This window comes from Gambusia affinis, linkage group LG23 (assembly GCF_019740435.1).
Source record: "Gambusia affinis linkage group LG23, SWU_Gaff_1.0, whole genome shotgun sequence".
Taxonomy (NCBI): domain Eukaryota; kingdom Metazoa; phylum Chordata; class Actinopteri; order Cyprinodontiformes; family Poeciliidae; genus Gambusia; species Gambusia affinis.
Window position 1 is genome coordinate 3,211,647 of NC_057890.1, and position 18,062 is coordinate 3,229,708.

Here is an 18,062-nt window from a genome sequence, read left to right on the forward strand (position 1 = left end):
TCTCAAGACAGCCACAAAACCATTTTACTGTTATTATATAGAAACACATGAATAATTCTCAAGCTGTCACCATTATAACAGTTCTTGAATCTGTTGCTCCCCATTAGCAACCTGCTGGAGATCCTGTTACCTCCGTTAAGACATGATGAGTGAAAAGATACCTGTGACTTCATTTACAAAGACATTTGAATCTGATCAATACCTGATCATTATTTTCCCCAATTCACTGCAACTTCTATTATTTGTATCCATTTTTATAAAAAAAGCAACCTAAAAAATGACTATAAAGATCACATCAAACAAAATCTTAGATTTTTTTTATTTATTATTAATATAGGTCACAAACAAAAAGGAGTGCCTTCTTATTAGGCTTCAGGCACAGCTAGCATATTGCTACATGCCACCATAATGATCTCATACTCTCTTTTAGCCGCTTGAGTTTTTATTAGTGAACAAGTGTCACTTTTGCCACTGTGCTGAGGAAATGACTGGAGTGGAAGCAGCGTGCGGTCATTGGTCAAAAACCTTCATAAGGTCGATCAGATGGGACGAACATCCACAACATCAGAGAGGAAGCCTCGAGGTTGTCACTTTTTCTGGTCAAACAGGTGAGCGGATGATTCTTTTCTTGGGCTCAGGATTTGCTCGAAGTAATTCTACGACTTAAAATAGATTTAAAAAATCACAACTGTCTGCATAACAGGGAGCTGTATGGCCATCTGCTGCAACGATGACTCACGTGAAACGATTCCAAAGTATCCCCATGTCTAAGGTGTGTAAAGTTCAACTTTAACTCTTATGAATTATGCTTTAATCCTGTAATAACTGTGCAGCAATGTGTTGGCTACTTGCCATGGCCTTCCTATGAAGGATGCACAATAATACGAGAGATGGCTCTCAAATTATTTTCAAGTGAAGATGTTGCTTATTTTGTTGGTAAATAAAATGTGAAAAATTGCGATTAACTACTGATGCTGCAATTAACTTGCTTACAAATTCTAATCAAGTTCCACCACTAATACTGTCAAATAAAAATCCATTATTAAAAAAAACAAAACAAGTTATGATGTGAAGTACCTCAACTTTCTATAGCAAGTGGCTGTGCGGCATTTCAAATTTTTTATTCATTTATTTTATGATCTTAAAAATTATAACGGCACAAACAAATTTTGTCGCAGCACAAACGCAGCACAGTTGACTGGCTCCGTTAGACTTTTTTTGTAAACGAGAACTAACTGGTTGACCTTTGATGACCTCTGGACACATTTACTGATGTTGTTTTTTTGGTTTTTTTTTTAATGATAGGAGCTCAAACACAAAAATCTGCTGCACAAACGCAACACAAAATGTTTGACACCAATTTCATTCATTTGAACAACAACAGGGGTCCAACTTGTAGAAGACATTTTACTTGACTTATTTTGGCTGAATGAGATATTTGGCTGGTTGGTTCTGAAGCAAGTTTTCCGGCTGATTCTAGTCAATGAGGGGTTTGTGTAAAGAGGAGGACTACGCGTTTCTGGGAGTGTCAGGAAGCTCGACCAGAGGTTCCCCAGAGGACCAGGGAGCTTTGGAGGAAAACTGGAAAGACACAAAGGAGGCGAGGGTAAGAGAAACGACAGCCACCAATCAGGACATGAAATGTCTCCACGTCGACATTTCTGATCGTCCATGTTTGCGTGCGTAAGGCCCGCCGGCGCTTGGAAGGGGAGCAGCAGGAAAAAGAACGACTCAGAGCAATAGAAGACAGCAAGAAGGTTATCAAACACGCACACACACACACACACACACACACGCAAACGAAACTAGTCTGTACATCTGTAAAAGCAAACAATAAATGTTTCCGAACTTCGGCTCAACGTGGCGGTTTCAGTTATTAAGCGAAATGAGCTAAACCTTGACAGCTTGTTTGTCATCACCAGCATGATGACAGACCACATACGTTGCCAAGACTGACACACAGGTTGTCTACAGCAGCCAAGCAGTAGTAGCTGAAGCTGATGGGTGTAATGACAGATCACTCTGGCCGTCGGCGCAGTTAGCAGTTTGCCAGGTTCTTTGGGGGGAGGCAGAGGCAGTTTGGATCGAAGCCCTTAACAGTTTAATCATTCTATTGATTGATGTAAGGAAGGAGAAAGCACCACCACCCCTAACAGAGTGGTGCTCTGGGCAAAAGTCTTACTTAAATGCAGAAATCTGCATTAAGCCAACATTTTTAAAACGTCAACTAGAAAGCTGCAAGGAGGTTGCCAGGCTTTTTAAAGTGATTTATTATCAGACGTTTCTGAGGATCTGAGACCAGCCCAGGTGAAACCTGGGTGATTTAACCAGTCGGCAAGAAGGAGCAGGCTGAACAATTGCAGCAGAGTGAACTTGCATCAAAGAGTGTTAATTTTCCATCCAGTTTCACTTTATAGCTGCCAGTTAAATCAGATTCACTCCCATGGAAAGATAACTCTGGCCCACAGTCAAGTCTTATCAGTAGTTCCTGCCTGCATAGACGAACACACACAAAGCAGCGGCAGGAACACATTTGGCACGTTAGGGGGGGAAAAAAGACTTCGGCGTGTGGATTCAAACAAAGTAACATACACAGTTGCCAAAACAGATGGTCACCCTCACGGATGTGGAATGTACACATACAAAAACCAGCTGTGAAGGCCTCGATTCTGACAGGAGTGGGTTAAACCGGCGAGGGACCTGGCCTGCTGTTGCCATCAGTGTTTCTGCTAGGGTCTCAAATTAAATAAAAACACATTTACCCTCAAGGTCAGTGTACTTTCTGTTAAACCCCCACCTAAACCTTTAGTCATGCACACTCTTGCTGATCGCAACAACTCTAAACCAGATTTGAACAGCCACCAACAATTGGAACTTCAGGGTTTTGGCAAAACCTCAGACTCCCAAATGTAGACCTAATGTAGCTAGAAATGCACTTTTAAGGTTAGTTAGAGGAATAGTCCGTTTCAGACATGAGAGAACAAAATTCCACCAGCCCTCTGGGAATGGAAAAAATGAGTAAATATAGCATATTCCTAAAACTTTTTATTATGCCACAAAGCAAAGTAGGTAGGTAGGATGATAGATAGGTAGGGAGGAAGGTAGGAAGGTTGGCTGGTTGATTGAGCATTCAAAAAAATTCAGAGTACTTTTGCTCCACAACATACTTTTAATTGCCTTTGCTATTATAAATAATTGTTATAATTACGACACTGGATGGCTAATCCAGTGTTGTAGCCGCTGACACTGGATTAAGACATAATAACACTGACATTATAAATCAGTCAGCAAGCTCAGTTAGGGTGAGCTACTCCAGGTTACATCTAGATTTTGCATAATTTCAATGGAGTATCAGAGGGTCCTGGCTGTGGTTGTGGGGGTCGGGTTTCATTGGACAACGCACAATAAACGAGATTAGTCTCCAAATGACCTTATGTAGTAACCTTAACAAGTTTAGTTGAGAGCGACACAAGTAACCAATTGGAATGCTCCTATTTCCATTCACCATGTGTGTGGCTTTAGCTGGTTTTTAGCATGGTTAGCAGTTCATCTCGGCCGATATCAGATCCTGTGATGCCAAGTGGTTTGACTGACAGCAGACTGTGTTCCTTGATTGGCACATGATTTATGTCGTTGCATGAACAAAGGGTTAGGGTTGTTTGCAAACTCCAAACAAGAACATTGCAGTAACTTAGTCCAGGACCACATGCATCAACCTTGGGTTTTCATAACCCATCTCTTGGAGGAAGAGAGAACCAGTGCAGCTGTGGTCAGCGTTCTGTCGGGGTTACAGTTTTACATTGGCCGGTGTGAGTTTTTCCTTTCAATGAGGCTCATATGTAGATATTTTGATTGCATGACCCAAATCCTAAAAGTTAGATTTGTTTGAGAAATCCTTTAATCTCCCATGGCAACCATTCAGCTGTGCAAAACTCGAGCGATGCCTTCAAGTAAATTAAGCAAATGCCCCAGTTGGAACCCAGCAAAAAGGTTTAATGTGTTATGCAGATGATACTTTTAATTTATTTATTAATCCGCAGCCATTGTATGTTTTTTCTTTTCAGTACTGAAGCTAAATCAACGTCACATACATGAACAGATTAGACAAGTTAGCATTATTAGAAAAAGTTCTACTGGCACAAGTAGCTCTCAAGTAAGTGCTTGAAGATGTGAAGGTTTGCCTGATTTCACCTCCGCCACATGTGTGTCAGCTAGCCTCTGCCTTAAAGTGAAAGTAAATGTCTCCCTGGCTCACATCAACTTCCTCCATCCTCTACAGCTGTTGAAACACCCGCCTGCATACACACAAGTACGCAGCATGACAGAAATGTTAATCGATGGCAGGCCAAGGTCATTTGGAGCAATCGCAACCGGCCATTTCACATGTATCCATGTCAAGTCCTTCTATGCAGAAGGAGAACATATTTCCAGTCCTCTCCATCTTTTACTAATTTCCCTGAAAAGCACACAAACAGAAGGGAACCGGATCCACGAGAGACCAATGTGAGGTCAGGGGTAAACCGCCAGCAGCCCCAGTTTGGGATCAGAACGTGTTTGCTGATTGTTGGACCGAGGAGACTGGGATCTTCTACAAGCATCACTCAGAGTTTTAAAGTTTGGTTGCTGTGGTTACATCGGCAACCAAACTGTATGATAAAAGAAAACTGACTTGGTTGGGTGGATACAACCAGGTGATACAACAGGACAGTGTAACCAAACAGGTGTAAATAAAACCTCAGCCTTTTTCAAAGTCTGTGAAATACCATATATGCATTAATAAATCGGCCCAGATGTTCTTAATTTTGGGACATCGGTTTATGAAAGATCATAAACCGATCTTTTTGGGCTTGTCAAAGGTCTAAAGATGAACCCCTGTCCTCTTTTGGTCTGACAGTCCAGCCCATGTCAAGGTCATGTCTGCACTGTTGCCAAGTCAACTATTTTTTGCTAGCGACATTCCAGACCCGAAAATCCAAATCGGCCAAAATTGGAATCGGTGGGTCAGACTTTTTACAGACTGCAATCGGTCCAAAAGGCCAAGAAAGTGCCAGGAAACCAATGAATATAAAGTCATTATATATGCACTATAGTGCCAACTGTACAAAGAAAAGTCATTTCGGTTCAATCACTCAAACATTCCAACTGATCCTAGATATCAAACGGTTCGTTAAGTTGAGTTTATTATTCAAAGTGGTTTAAAACGTTTAAGGAAACCCGGGTTCTGACAAGTTGTCACATGTTTACGAAGAATCACTCAAGTGGTCATCGATGGTCCAGGTCAGAAATGGAATCGTATTGATTTTTCACATCCATGTTGTAATGAATCCAGTTTGCAGTGATCTTTGTAACAGTGTATTTAGTAATTCATCACTGTTTGAACTGGTGCATGCCTGAAACTCTGGTGTTTCAGGAAAGAGAGCAGCAGTGGAGGAGGCACATAGCAGAAGTGACGTCCAGCCAGGAGAAGACTCTGCAGGACAGACGGACGAGACTCCACAGCTTCAGGGTGAGAGACGAATGGAAGAAACAAAATAAAACAAACAGAAAAGTCTGATTTTTGTAGTTAGATAAGATGACAAGAAGGAAATGATGAAGTTTAGTTCTGGGCAAGAAACAGGAATACTGAAAATTGGAACCGTTTCTTTGATTGTGCTTAAAAACAAGAATGAAACAACAAATCAATGAACCGTTGGCCGAGATAATAGAAGGAGGAGATTATTTTTTTCTTTCTTCACATTTTAATCTGCCTCCTGTCCCTTCTTTTTGATCCTTTTCTTGTTTCACTTTTATTCAAAGAGTTTTCCACCAAAAATAAAAACAAATAAATAAATCAGAAATTCTGAAGTTTGTCTCAGAAATGTTTGAGAGAAACATTTCTGACAAGGACATTTCTGAGTCTGAAAAGTCAAAACTTTGATAGAGAAAAAAAAAATCTGAAAACTTTAGATTAATCTTTTACATTTTTTTAAGAAAGCACTTTGGAAATTTCTAAGAGTAATCTCAGGAAATAAGATTTTTTCTAACAATTTTTTTTCTAGAATTGTTTGGGTGGATATTCACTCCTCCTTAGACTCCATCGTTCAGCCAGGTCCGAACAAGACCTGGTAATTAGAATCTGTGAAAATTGATGCCATTAGAATAAGTTTGATCTATTTTAGCAAAGAGAATTGGATAACTTCTTGTCTTTCTACTCTGTGGTGGTTTGTTCCATAAAATGTCCACAACAAACCCTGAGGTTTGTGATCCGTTTTCTCTATCGTTGCTATTCCACTTAGAGCTAAACATCCTTTAAAATAGAATCCCTTAACTTCTCAGCTCTCCCGTTTCGTCCTTTAGGAGTTCCAGAGGAAGGTGTTGGCGGAGGAGGGGGGGGCGGAGGGCGCCGCCGTCCACCTGCTTGTTACCAGGATGTAGACGCATCCCAGGCGACGGCGTGAAGAGTTTCTTTAAGAGTCATAGCTATAACTGTAACAGAGCATAAGGTTAGAATTTACAAGTTTCCGTACAGCGTTCCATTTATGAGACATGAAACCATTTTATTTACGTTATACTGAAAAATAAAGATGTGGCAATAGATCCAGTTTACAAGGTTTTTGAGCTTTCGAAATACAGCAAACGGTTATTATTATTATTATTATTAATAATAATAATAAAAACATTTCAGGGTCATCTGTCTTTGCTTTATTTCATTTTCTAGTGTTCAAAGATGAGCCTAAACCTAACTTTAGAAAGAAAATCACTTTTGGAAGAGTTCTAGAAAGACTCAGTAACCCTGGTTTCATACTTCACAGTTAATGTATTTGCACAGATGGATGGACAACAGGGTGTGTCCCAGCTGGGCTCCCTATACTGCGGAGCGTGGGTGTTGGAAGTTCCTGCTTTGTCTGCACTTCCTTTTATTCGTGGAATATGTGCAAATACACATATAGAGCCCTTTTCACCTGTACATCTGTGTGGATGTTTTATGCTGTGTGCGTTTAAGGTGTGACCTGGTCATGAATCAGACTGACATATGAAAGAACTTGTATCAGTGCTACAGGAAACGTTAAGCAGTGTACAGCAAGGTCAAGTGTGCCGAGAGACGTTTCAGGAATATTGGAACAAATAGATTATGCAAAATATAAAGTGACTTGCACACATTTTGTAGAGATTAAAAATCCTGTTTTTAAGTGATTCGTCAGCTCCAGAATAAACCCACTTATGAACATAAGTAAGTCATGGGGAGCCGTTTAAGTTACACACAAAGGCTAAACATTTTTAGCTAGCACAGAGCTAAATATTTAGAGTAGAATTAAATCTTTATTGTTTGCTTAATATTTAACTTCAAACTAAATTTTTAGTTAAGCTAAATATCTAGCTATCTCAGGCCTAAATAATAATTTAGGTTAAAGCTAAATATGCTGTTTGTATGCTAGATATTTTGTCAACCAAACAATTAGCTTGCTAGCTAAATATTTAGATTCAAATTAAATGCCCAGCTAGCAAGATAAATAATCAAATAGGTTATGCAAAATATAAAGTGTCATAGCTTGGAACTAGCCAAATATTTAGCAAGCTCATGGTTAAATATTTAGGTCAGAACTAAATAGACAGTCTACTTAGACAGTCTAAGTAGACTGTCTAAATAAGCTAAATAGCTAAATAACTTACTTGTTATTTAGCTAGTAAGTTACATTTTTAGTTAAGCTCTTAGCCAGCTTTTTGCTGGCTAAGAGCTAAATATTTATTATTGAGCTAAATATAATGTTTGTATACATATTTTGTCAAACAATTAGTTTCCTAGCTAAATATTTAGCTTCAAATTAACTGCCTGGTTAGCAAAATATTCTTTCACTAAATAGTTAGCTAGTAAGCTCAATTTTTAGTTAAGCTTAAACATTCAGCTAAATATTTAGAATAGAATGAAATATTTAGATTGTAAACTAGATATTAGCTTTTTCAATAAATATTGAGCTATCAAGCTAAATGTTTAGTTATTAAGCTAACTATATTCATTCTGCTAACTATATATTTATTCTGGAGCTAAACAAACCTCTGCTTGGCCGTCTTAGGACACGGTTTGATTTGATTGTGTAGAATGTAGGTTGGAGTTTAGGTTTTCCGGCTCTATCACATGGTTATAGTAGCTCTTTGTTTTTGACACTCATTCTCTGAAACGATATCAGCTTCACTTAATGGATTCCATTCATCTTGTGTTTCTCTGTTGTACTAAGTAGGGATGCTGGATGGAGCACTGCAATTAAAAATGAGCTCAACCCGTGTTCACTTGTTTCTACATGTTTGAGTGCCTGCTGTGTAAAAGTGGGGGAAAGAATTCAAAGGGCTAATTAGACACACGTGTTGGTGAACATGTACAAGCTCTTCTTGAGTCGTTGTGACGTGAATATTAATGGGAATATTAATGTGCGAGCTATGCTGAGTTGAAAGCTACGCTACGCTACGCCGCCAGTCACGGATGATTAAAAAATATCTTAACCAGTCATTGTAGATGTAGGATTCTGTTTTTCATGTTCAGTTTGATTCTTTTATTTCAGCAGGAAGCAGTCTTGGTGAACCTGTTAGTTTTCCAGAGTTAAATAGGAGTTTGGATGAAACGAATCTGGGCAGGCCAGGAATTAGCCGGAGGCAGGAAACAATATAACACAAAGGCATGGAAACGATAGAGATGGATGACGTTTCACTTTCTGATACTCATCTTTCTAATTAGGCTCATTTTGGAGTCGGCTTCTGTTCCCAAACAGATAGAAAATCCAATCACTTCAATTTAAAAAGCCATGTAAAGTTTAATAAACCTATTCTGTAGAATGCTTTAAATATTCTGCAAGGGTATGGAATTGTGTTTTTAAAAAAAATGAAGAAATAAACACTAACAACCACTTTTCTACATTCCGACAGAGGCCATTGTGAACATTGTGCTTTGTTAACATATACAGTAAGTCGACCAGCAGCAGCAGGTCCTTCCACCAACATGTCAGCTGAAAAGCTGTTAGCTTTACCCTTTAGCCTCGTCTGTCTGCAGAATTTTTTTTCCAAAATGTTTGCAGGTCAGGATGTTTGTTTGGAATTGGGGTTTGTTTTAGTCGACGGTGGTTTTGGTGTTGGATGCGGTTCCCATCCACTGTGTTAAACCATCAACAGTGACCATAACGAAGGCCAGCTTCAGATATTGCTCTGGATTCTTCTGTTCTTGGGTGATTCGCCAATGTTCCCTTTGAGTAATTTTGATTGGCTGACCACTCCTGGGAAAAGCTCACCACTGTTCCACTCTGTCTCCCTTAGTGAATATTAGTGGTGGAAATAGCTTTGTAATTCCTTCCAGACTGGCGGCTGTCAGGGACTTTAGCTTCTCATATATTATAGAATTTCCTCCTATTTCCTCCTATTCCTACACAATAACTGCTTTTCCACTGACTATATATTTGCGCAAATTGGAATTACGAAAATATATTAACTTAGTGGAAACATGTTAATTTAAAAAAATAAAATAAAACCTTTTTTTAAAAAAAATATGTTTCTGTGCTAGGATGCGGTGGCTTTTCGGCCATATTGAATTTTGTGGATTTCGTAAAACTGCAATGGAAACACTTCGTCTTTTGAGAGGAAGTCGACAGGAAGTGGCTGGAGGACGATGCGGCTGCACGTTTTTCGATGATGCATCACTTGAACAAACTTACTCACATGCGACTTTAATTGCTTCTTCTTTAAACACGTCTGTTTGCGAAATTGTGCTTTTTGGACGTTAGCGAAGAAGCGACAAAGTTTTACGCACATTGGTAAATGGAAACGCAGCTACTGACTCACCGGTGAACACAAATCGGGGAACTTAGGTTTTGTTCTTTTAAAAAAATAAAACCAATTGTGTGGAGACGTGAACTTGTAAAGCAGGGAAAATACCTTCTCATGGTTTGCTGTTTATTAAAGATTCCCTCTCGCTCCTGGTTTCACTTCCTATATTTCTACTCCAAGTAATCCTGTTTCTCAGAATTGTGTTTTCAAACAAGACAGATCACAATCACTTATCGGCTTGAAGTCTGTCTGTGTCTCATATAACACAATAAATATTCACATGCCTTCAGTCACTAAACGTTCGTCAGCCCACGTGACTCTTTCAAATCTTCGATGCTTTTAAAGGGTCACAGAAAGAGCTGATGGATATCAGAGCGGAAAAGAAAACTGCTGTACATCCAGATGTAGATTACAAGGACATACCAGCAGTTCCTGGGATATGACATCTCCTTCATTAGTCCATGGCAGAGTTCCTCCTACAGAGCAGTAAATGTCAGGAATGCGAGTCCCAGAATGCCACTTTCAGGATGTCGGTTTGCTCAGCCGCGGCAGCTGGTGGCGGTTAAAAGCGTCCCGCTGTAAAAGCAAAGAGCTCACGATGCGATGTTGTTGCCGCGGCGTTCCACATGTTGTGTTCACATCTGGAACCGAATCGCACACGGAGGCCGCGGCGTGAATTCACGATGGTTTCACTCTCATTTTCAGACGAGGAAGCAGAAATCTCCAAGACTCTGTCTCAGAGAGAGATGAAAATGTTTCTTTATCAGGGGGGGAAAAAACATCATGTTCAGAAGTTTATTTGACGGCTGGAGAAAAAAAAAAAAAAAAAAGAGGCCTGCCATGTTGTTGGAAAGATTGAACAAATTGTGGGTTTGAGTTTAATTTGAGCTATTAAAGAGGTAACCTTGTAAATATTAGATTACCCAATAAATGTTTGTATTTTTCAACATCTCCATAACAAAATGAACATAAGAGAAGGAAAAAAATGCACTTAAATCCATTTAACAAATCTGTATTTAGGATTTTATACACCAGCTTAGGTAAGTATCAACAACAGAAACTTATATAACAAATATACCTTTTATCACAATTTCCTAAAGTAAGATTTCAATACATGAAAAGATAACAGTCTGTGACTGAGTCCTGTCTGAACAGACGCATGTTGTCTTCAGTTGGAAATAAGGAACAGTTACCAAGGCGCGAGAAACAGAATCGAAGGTTTTACAGCATTTCGTCGGTTTGTGGAGTTACTGACGGTTCCCAGTCACCACCTCATCCACACTACAGCTACTTCACAAGTATATGTATGTTGGAGTAATCTTTAAGAGTTAACAGCCAGAAACCGTTAATGGAATGGAAGCCGGTCCTTGTTTTGAAAAGGTCAACGTTAACACAGCACCTGCAGTTCTAGTGTAAAATCATCCAATGAACTAAAGAGTTTGACCCAGAAAAAAATCTCTTTTATCAAGGCCATTGTTTTAGGAAGGTGATATTTTTTGTATTTTTAGAAAACCCATGTTTTTGGGGTTTTTTTTCCTAATAGACCAAAAACATGCAGATTAGTTTTAATGGTGATCTTAGTTACAGTCTTACTTTGTGCTTTGAACAGCAGAAATGAATTCCCTTGATGTGTCACATTGATCGGGGACATCTCAACACTTCTTGAGCACTTGGACGGACTGGTCTGAGTTGGACGGACTGGTCTGAGTTGGACATAGTTTTCACGAGATTCAAGTCTCCCACAAACTTGGGGATACGGTGCGTACGCTGTGAGCCATGCAGACTATGCTTTTGCTATTCTTCTCACATGAAATGAATTGCATGACTTGTGTCACACAAAATATCTGAGCTGTCTCAAGGCCAAAAGGGTTGCTGACCCCAGACATAATGGGCTTGACACATGAGAGGGGATGTCGTTTCCTCTCTATTCATTTCTAAAGGAACCTGCGCGATGAGGCCTCAACCACTTGCTCTCCTTCAGCCAAGCGACCAACAAAATCCATGCATGTGAAGTTTTAAGCTCCTACACGTAGACGTTCAACCACGGGCTAGCATCGCCACACAAGGAAGTTGGGAAAATGTTCAACTTTGATGCGCTGCTTATGTTGCCACCGTGTTCTGTGTGTTGGGTTCACCCCAAATGATGGAAAACTGTCGCGTTGTGTGCGGTTCGTCACTAACCATGTGTCGAGCCCATTAGGCCGTTGCTGTACCCGTACAGCACACGCTCTGATCCATTTGGTGCAAGATCCTCGACAGGATCCAATTCATTGTATTTCAAGACTTTCATCTGGGTGTTCAGGCTTGTTTGTCGATGAGCATATTCTTAATAATAATGATCCTTTTAGATAACAGTATTAGTGGAAGGTTCAGCTTTGTTTAAATATTGGTTATAGAGCTGATCACCTGGTCGTAAAACGAGCCTACTTCAACATAACATCGGACAATTAGCTTTAACATTACTCCATGAACAAACAGCACAGTAGGTTTCTCGTGAATACTGAGTACAGCAGAACGCTTCACAGACTTTACAAAACGTAATAGAAATTAAGAAAACATCTGCTCTGTCGCAGCCTGTCGAATACCTAATCATAAAGCTTAGCAATAAAAACACTCTTGCAACGGCTCCAAAGGGCCTCATGAACCGAACGCTGATGAGCGTCGCTGCTGTTCTGAAAAGCTTTTCCTTCACAATAGCTGCAGTATCTCTAGTGCTTACAGCAAAACTACAGCTTAGATTTCAGTTCCACTTCAACATACAACAACTATATCATATGTCATGTAATTCTTCTCAAAACCACTGCTGTAAAAATGTTTGCTAGAGAACTCTTACTAAAATTAAATGCCTTATGCTGTTCTACACTTGACATGTTATAACCCCCACCTTCAGAGTGCTTTAATGTGGTTTTATATGATAGACCAACACAGCGTTAGCACATTTATGAAGTGAAAGAAATATTATTATATGCAAGTATAAAAAAATGACTAGATGTTGAGATGCACCTTACAAGCCTTGCAGATAAATGGTTCTTTGGATAGTTTGTGGGAGACAAACTATCTATTGTCTTGTCCTTGCAGGATCATGAGGGGTTTATCTTCATTGGGGCAGAAGGTGGAGTACCCCTTAGATCAGTCTGGTCATTGTTTTCCAAAGCAATTCCACTCAATTCTCATCTCCCTTTAGTGTTTCTCTGATTGAGTTTGAATTATACAGATGAATTTCACTCAAGGCCAATCAGCGAACAGAAGGACTTATAGACAAAGTTGATTGTGAAGCTTGGCAAATGAGGAGGTGGCAGAGGAGGAAGTGAACGACGCATCGAGCAATTAAAGTCGGAGCGAGACGAATGTTTAAGACATTTTATTGCTGGCAAAGATGTCTTGGCATTACTCCCCACGGAGTTGTTTACAGCGCACACAATTTCTGGAAAGCTTGATCAAGCTAGAGCATTACATATGTCACAGCCAGACGACAGCGACTGGGTAAAATGAGATCCAGTTGTTTAAAAGTCCACTCCTCCAGCAAGGGATTGTTTCTCAACAGTCGACAGCCCAGACTCTCTGGACAAAGCGGAGTCCAGAACAAGGGGCTGGCTTTTACCAGAATACCCTTCGGCGAGTTCCCAGTACATCTCAGCGCAACACAAATGCACAGAACAGGGAACCATGGACACACTCATACCTAAGGGCAATTTAGAGTAAGAGTTCTGTTTCTGGACTATGTGAGGAAGTGGGAGTACCCGGAGAGAATCAATGCTTGAACTGCGAGAGCATGCAAACTCAATGCAGAAAAACATCTTCTTGCTGCAAGGAAACACAACAATGTGTCCTGTTCTTTCTTCCACTTCACGATTATGAATTGCTTTGTGTTGCTCTATCACATAAGATCCAAATAAACATTCAAATTTGTGGATGCGATGTGACAAAATGTGAAAACAAAAAACTCGAGGGGTGAGAATTCTAGGAAGAACCTGTGAAGCGTCTCTGAAGAATCAAAGACTTTGAAGTTCACCAACGCAACATAAAGGTCATCGGTCAGAACCCGGATCCCAGGAGAACTCCACTGCTTCATTACAAAGGAACATGGATGCAGTTTTTCTTTAATTTAGCATAAACACAGTGAGTGTAGTTCAACTCTGTCTCATTCACAAGTGGCCTTCCCCGTGTATTATTGTCATGGTGAGTACAGGAGAAGTTCCTTATGGCTCAGAAGAGATTTTCAGCCTCACAGATCACAAAGTTCTGATACAACAGCTTGGAAGGAGGTGAACGGCACCACAGTGTCCCACATTGGCATTTTCCCATTCCATCAGTACCTAGAGTGGGACGGAAAGAACCAACCAGCAGCCGTCATCAGCAGTCACGATCGGTTGGGTAAACCGCTTTTAAAGTTATTTCTAATTTATAAAGAGAATTAAAAACAGTGCAGAAAATATGGAATGTCGTGAGAGCTACAAAATCTGTAAACAAAAATACACAAAGTAGGAAAATCACAGATCAGACAGCCCTAAAGTTTAAGCCACGATGTTCGTCAGTCTGTTGGTGGGTTAGTGTTTCCTATCGAAGCAGTCTGTCGGTTTGAAGTTCTTCCAGGTTTCTGATCACTTATTCGACCTAATATAGTAATTATTGCTTCTCTACGCTATGAAGCTCATGTGCCTCACTAAATAGTTTGTAAAAAAAAAAAAGGAAAGAAATGACAACACTTTGTCAGGTGAACAGTCGTGGGAGTCGGAACAGCACACTCACACAGCCGTTCGTTCAGGGCTGACCGTTAAAGATCCACACACTGAGGCCAGCAAGGACCAGTTTATGCTTCTGCAGGAGACCTGTGATGACTTCACCACCGCACTACTGTGTCACGCACACCAGGACACAAACGATACAGGTAACACACAGGAAAAGGGCCGAGTCCGTTGGCTTACAGGCCCCCGTTTAAGCTTAATCCCTCCGCCCCGATAGGGACGGAACGCGTCACACCGCCGTGTGCTTTGAGTTTGCGTTTTCTTTCCTGGGCAACGAAGACATCTTGTCGCTGATCTGACTAAAGCTGGCGGCCCTGCACCTCGCCCTCGGCCCCCCTCCGTCTCCGGCCGTGGGGCCCGAGGGCAGGGTGCTGTATCTGCCCAGAACGGGGAAGGCCTGGGCCGCCGTGGTCGACTGGCTGTTGGGCTTGACGAAGAGGCTCTGGATGAGCTGGAATTTCTCCTTCTCCTCCTGCAGAAACAGATCCACCAGGAGCTTCTTTTCCCGTTTGAGCTGCTCCACGATGGTCTTGGGGACGTCTGGGATCACCCAGGCAACCATGAGGCTGAGGAACATCACCAGGTTCTGGGAGGGAGAGGGAAGCATGGGTTAACATACAGTTGAAATGAGGTATTTACATAAACTGAACCTTTTTTCCTCATTAGCTGCGTTTCCATTGCAAATGTGCGCAAGACTTTGTCAATATTCCGCTAGTGTCGAAAGAACACAGTTTGCAATTGTTGTGCTACCGTTACATAAGAAACACAATTAAAATCAAAGGTGAATAAGTTTGTTTCCATGACAAGTAATGAAAAACTGGCCGTGGCATCATTCTCCAACCACTTCCTGTCGTCGTCTTCTTCGTGGTTTGCACCAGCAGTAACGTCCGGTTGTTGATCATGTGACTCGTTTGATACAAAAACAGTGTCTCCATTTCAGTTTTGCAAAGTACTCCAATTTCTATAGAGAACCTTCCTCCTCCTTGTGTCAAAACGGTTTAGCGAAAAATAAATGTGAGTTCTTCTTAAAGGAAACATTGGCATATTCGGTAAGATCATTCTGTTTTATCCTTAGAAGGTTTCTCTTATGGAAATGGCTGGATTTGGAATCAACAGCAGCCTTTTAAAAAAACCCAGAATTGATGAAAGGATCTACAATTTCCATAGGTTATACGGTTGTTTACAGTAGGTAAGCTAATGGTGCACATCATGCTGAGCTCTAAAATGCTAAAGACAGTTTTATTCAACTCAAATCAATTAAAATATGCTTCATTGATCCTGAGAGAAAATTAAATGTTGCAACTCACATTGATTCAAAATACTTTTGAGTTATTATAGATATATAGACATATTTAAACCCTGGTGACTTGGCTCTCATACACACAGTGTGACATCGCCTCTGCAGATGGAAAGCCAGAAAAACACAGAGTTTTAAAGTGAAATTGGAACTGCATCTCTATCTTAAAGTCCTGTAATAGTTTGGCAAAAATAGTAAGCAGCCAAATATGTGTAAAAAACATTCTAGAGTTATAATTCCACAACATTTGGTCACCACAGACAACAAAAGCTGTTTACTGTCTGTCTGACATCATTAAGTGCATAAGAGCACATTGTGATCTAAACGTTTTGGATTAGCTATGCATGTTCTCTGAATCATTGCTGCGTGAAAGGCAGGCATTAGTGGAACACAACAAACCCGTACCTGGAACAAAATGACAAAGGCCAGTCTTGCAGACAGGACGGACCAGTACTGCTTGGAGAACTGGTACGCATCAGGAGACCAGGGGGGTTCCCTGTAGTCCTTGTACCTAAAACAAGAAACAAGATGCTGATTCAAATATCCTTCTCTGCTTCAGTCTGGGCTCAAAACACAGCCAACTTTATTTGCTTTCTTCTCTTTCGTTTGCCTTGTTGTAAATCATCTTTTCGGTGGCAGGCGAAAATAAACAGCAGACGACCTGAAACGCATGTTGAGAAAGAGCCAACGCGCTCAGAATGGAAGGGAAAAAAAGGGTGGAAAGGAGAAGAAAACGTCTGAGGCCGACAGAGAGAGAGAGAGAATAAAGAAATTCAAAGTAAAATGCTGCTTATCCACTTTAAGAAGATAAGATTAGTCAAAACTTTAAATCTAGAGATAATTATCTCTAGATTTCTCAATGGAAGTCTTTCACTTTGAACACAAACACTTATGAGTTTTATGTCACTTATCCAAACACTCATCATGAAGTATTTACAGTTCATTCAATGAAAGATGGTTAAACAGGAACGAAAGACACAACGGAATAGGCAAGTGAAAACTGTATTTATAGCTCCAACAGGCTGTTCATTGGCTGACCAAAAGTTTAAGCTCCAGTCGGTTCATCTCTGCCGAGGACACAGCAGTTCAATGAAGAGAACTTTATCAATGGCAAAGTGAAACTTCAACTTCAACTAGGTTTCCTCATTCAACCTGCACAATAACTGGAGTGAAGTCGGCCGGTCGGTTAGATGCATGAGAGAAAAACTACGGGATAAATACAGACTGGGTGGAAACAGAAGACCTGTTACTTATCACAGGTAAGCTAACAAAGGACTGCTAAAACCACATGCTGTAAGCTAGCACTTTAAATCTGAAAACAGACATATTTGTGAAAAAAAAGCCTGTTATTGGATCAGATTGGACTAGGACAGCTATAAACTAAAGGTAACGTCCTGAACACCTAAAATGTCCTCAGGACATTTTGAGCTAACGCCAAAGCTAAAGGCTTTTGAAATCTGAAATGTGGACTCATCTACGGCAAAAACACTAAATCTTATCAAGTTTTTTTTTTTTGTCTAGCCTCAAGTGCAAATATCTTCATAAACATTTTTTTTAAATCAATATTCAGGAATTATTGACTTTAAATAAGCTCCTGTATCTTGCTACAAACTCACTTCTAAGTTAGTTTTGTTGTGTTTGTAGTAGAAACTAGACAAAAATGCTTGGTAAGATTTTGTGTTTTTGCAATGTACCAATATTTTAATAGGAGCAGCATCAAATCAGTCCCTCAGCATGATGCTACAACCACCATGCTAGATAATTGGTGGAGCATTCTTGGCTTTTACCTTAAACTGCTTGAACTAGTGACCTTGGAATTAACAGCGTTTTAGAAAAAGGGACCAATAACTTTCATTAACTGATGCAAACATACAAACATGCAAACATGTGTTAACTTGATTTTGAGAGTCACTTATTAAAATATTTAGGTATGTGTAGGTATGTGGTTAAGGCAGTTTGCTTAATTTGGAGCCTTTTTTTGTTTTGTGATTGTCAAGAAAACCCCAATAAATGCAAACTTGTGCAGCCAGTTCCTTTTTTTTTTTTTTTTAATCGCCGCACTGTTACATTTACACATTAAAACATAAAACTGTCCAAATAAGTCGAACCAGTAATAAATCAATGTGCATAAATGACCTGAAATATGTACAAGAGCCTTTGTTAGTGAAGTCGAGGGTAAAAACAATCGGAAACATAAAAACATTCAGAAATGTTTATGTATGTATGAAAAGCTG

The 18,062-nt window shown here is 40.1% G+C and overlaps 2 protein-coding genes across 5 annotated transcripts in view; one reads left to right on the forward strand and one right to left on the reverse strand.

Annotated features, from left to right (window-relative positions):
- The first annotated feature begins 551 nt into the window (after positions 1-551).
- LOC122826266 (U2 small nuclear ribonucleoprotein auxiliary factor 35 kDa subunit-related protein 1-like) lies at positions 552-6,578 on the forward strand. Its single transcript, XM_044107910.1, has 6 exons — positions 552-608; positions 704-772; positions 1,481-1,606; positions 1,689-1,757; positions 5,411-5,506; positions 6,337-6,578. The coding sequence occupies exons 2-6, from the start codon at positions 731-733 to the stop codon at positions 6,412-6,414; spliced, it is 411 nt and encodes a 136-aa protein (XP_043963845.1). The 5' UTR covers positions 552-608; positions 704-730; the 3' UTR covers positions 6,415-6,578.
- A 3,559-nt stretch (positions 6,579-10,137) lies between these two features.
- ano2b (anoctamin 2b) overlaps positions 10,138-18,062 on the reverse strand; it is a 70,183-nt gene continuing 62,258 nt past the window's right edge. For 2 of the 4 annotated variants that reach the window (XM_044107907.1, XM_044107908.1), the window contains exons 26-27: positions 16,234-16,339; positions 10,139-15,117 (exon numbers count right to left, since the gene is read on the reverse strand). In XM_044107907.1, coding sequence (XP_043963842.1) covers positions 14,761-15,117; positions 16,234-16,339 — 463 coding nt within the window. In that variant the 3' untranslated portion in view covers positions 10,139-14,760. Of the gene's footprint in view, positions 15,118-16,233; positions 16,340-18,062 lie in introns of all 4 variants that reach the window. The other 2 variants (XM_044107906.1, XM_044107909.1) reach the window with 2 other exon arrangements.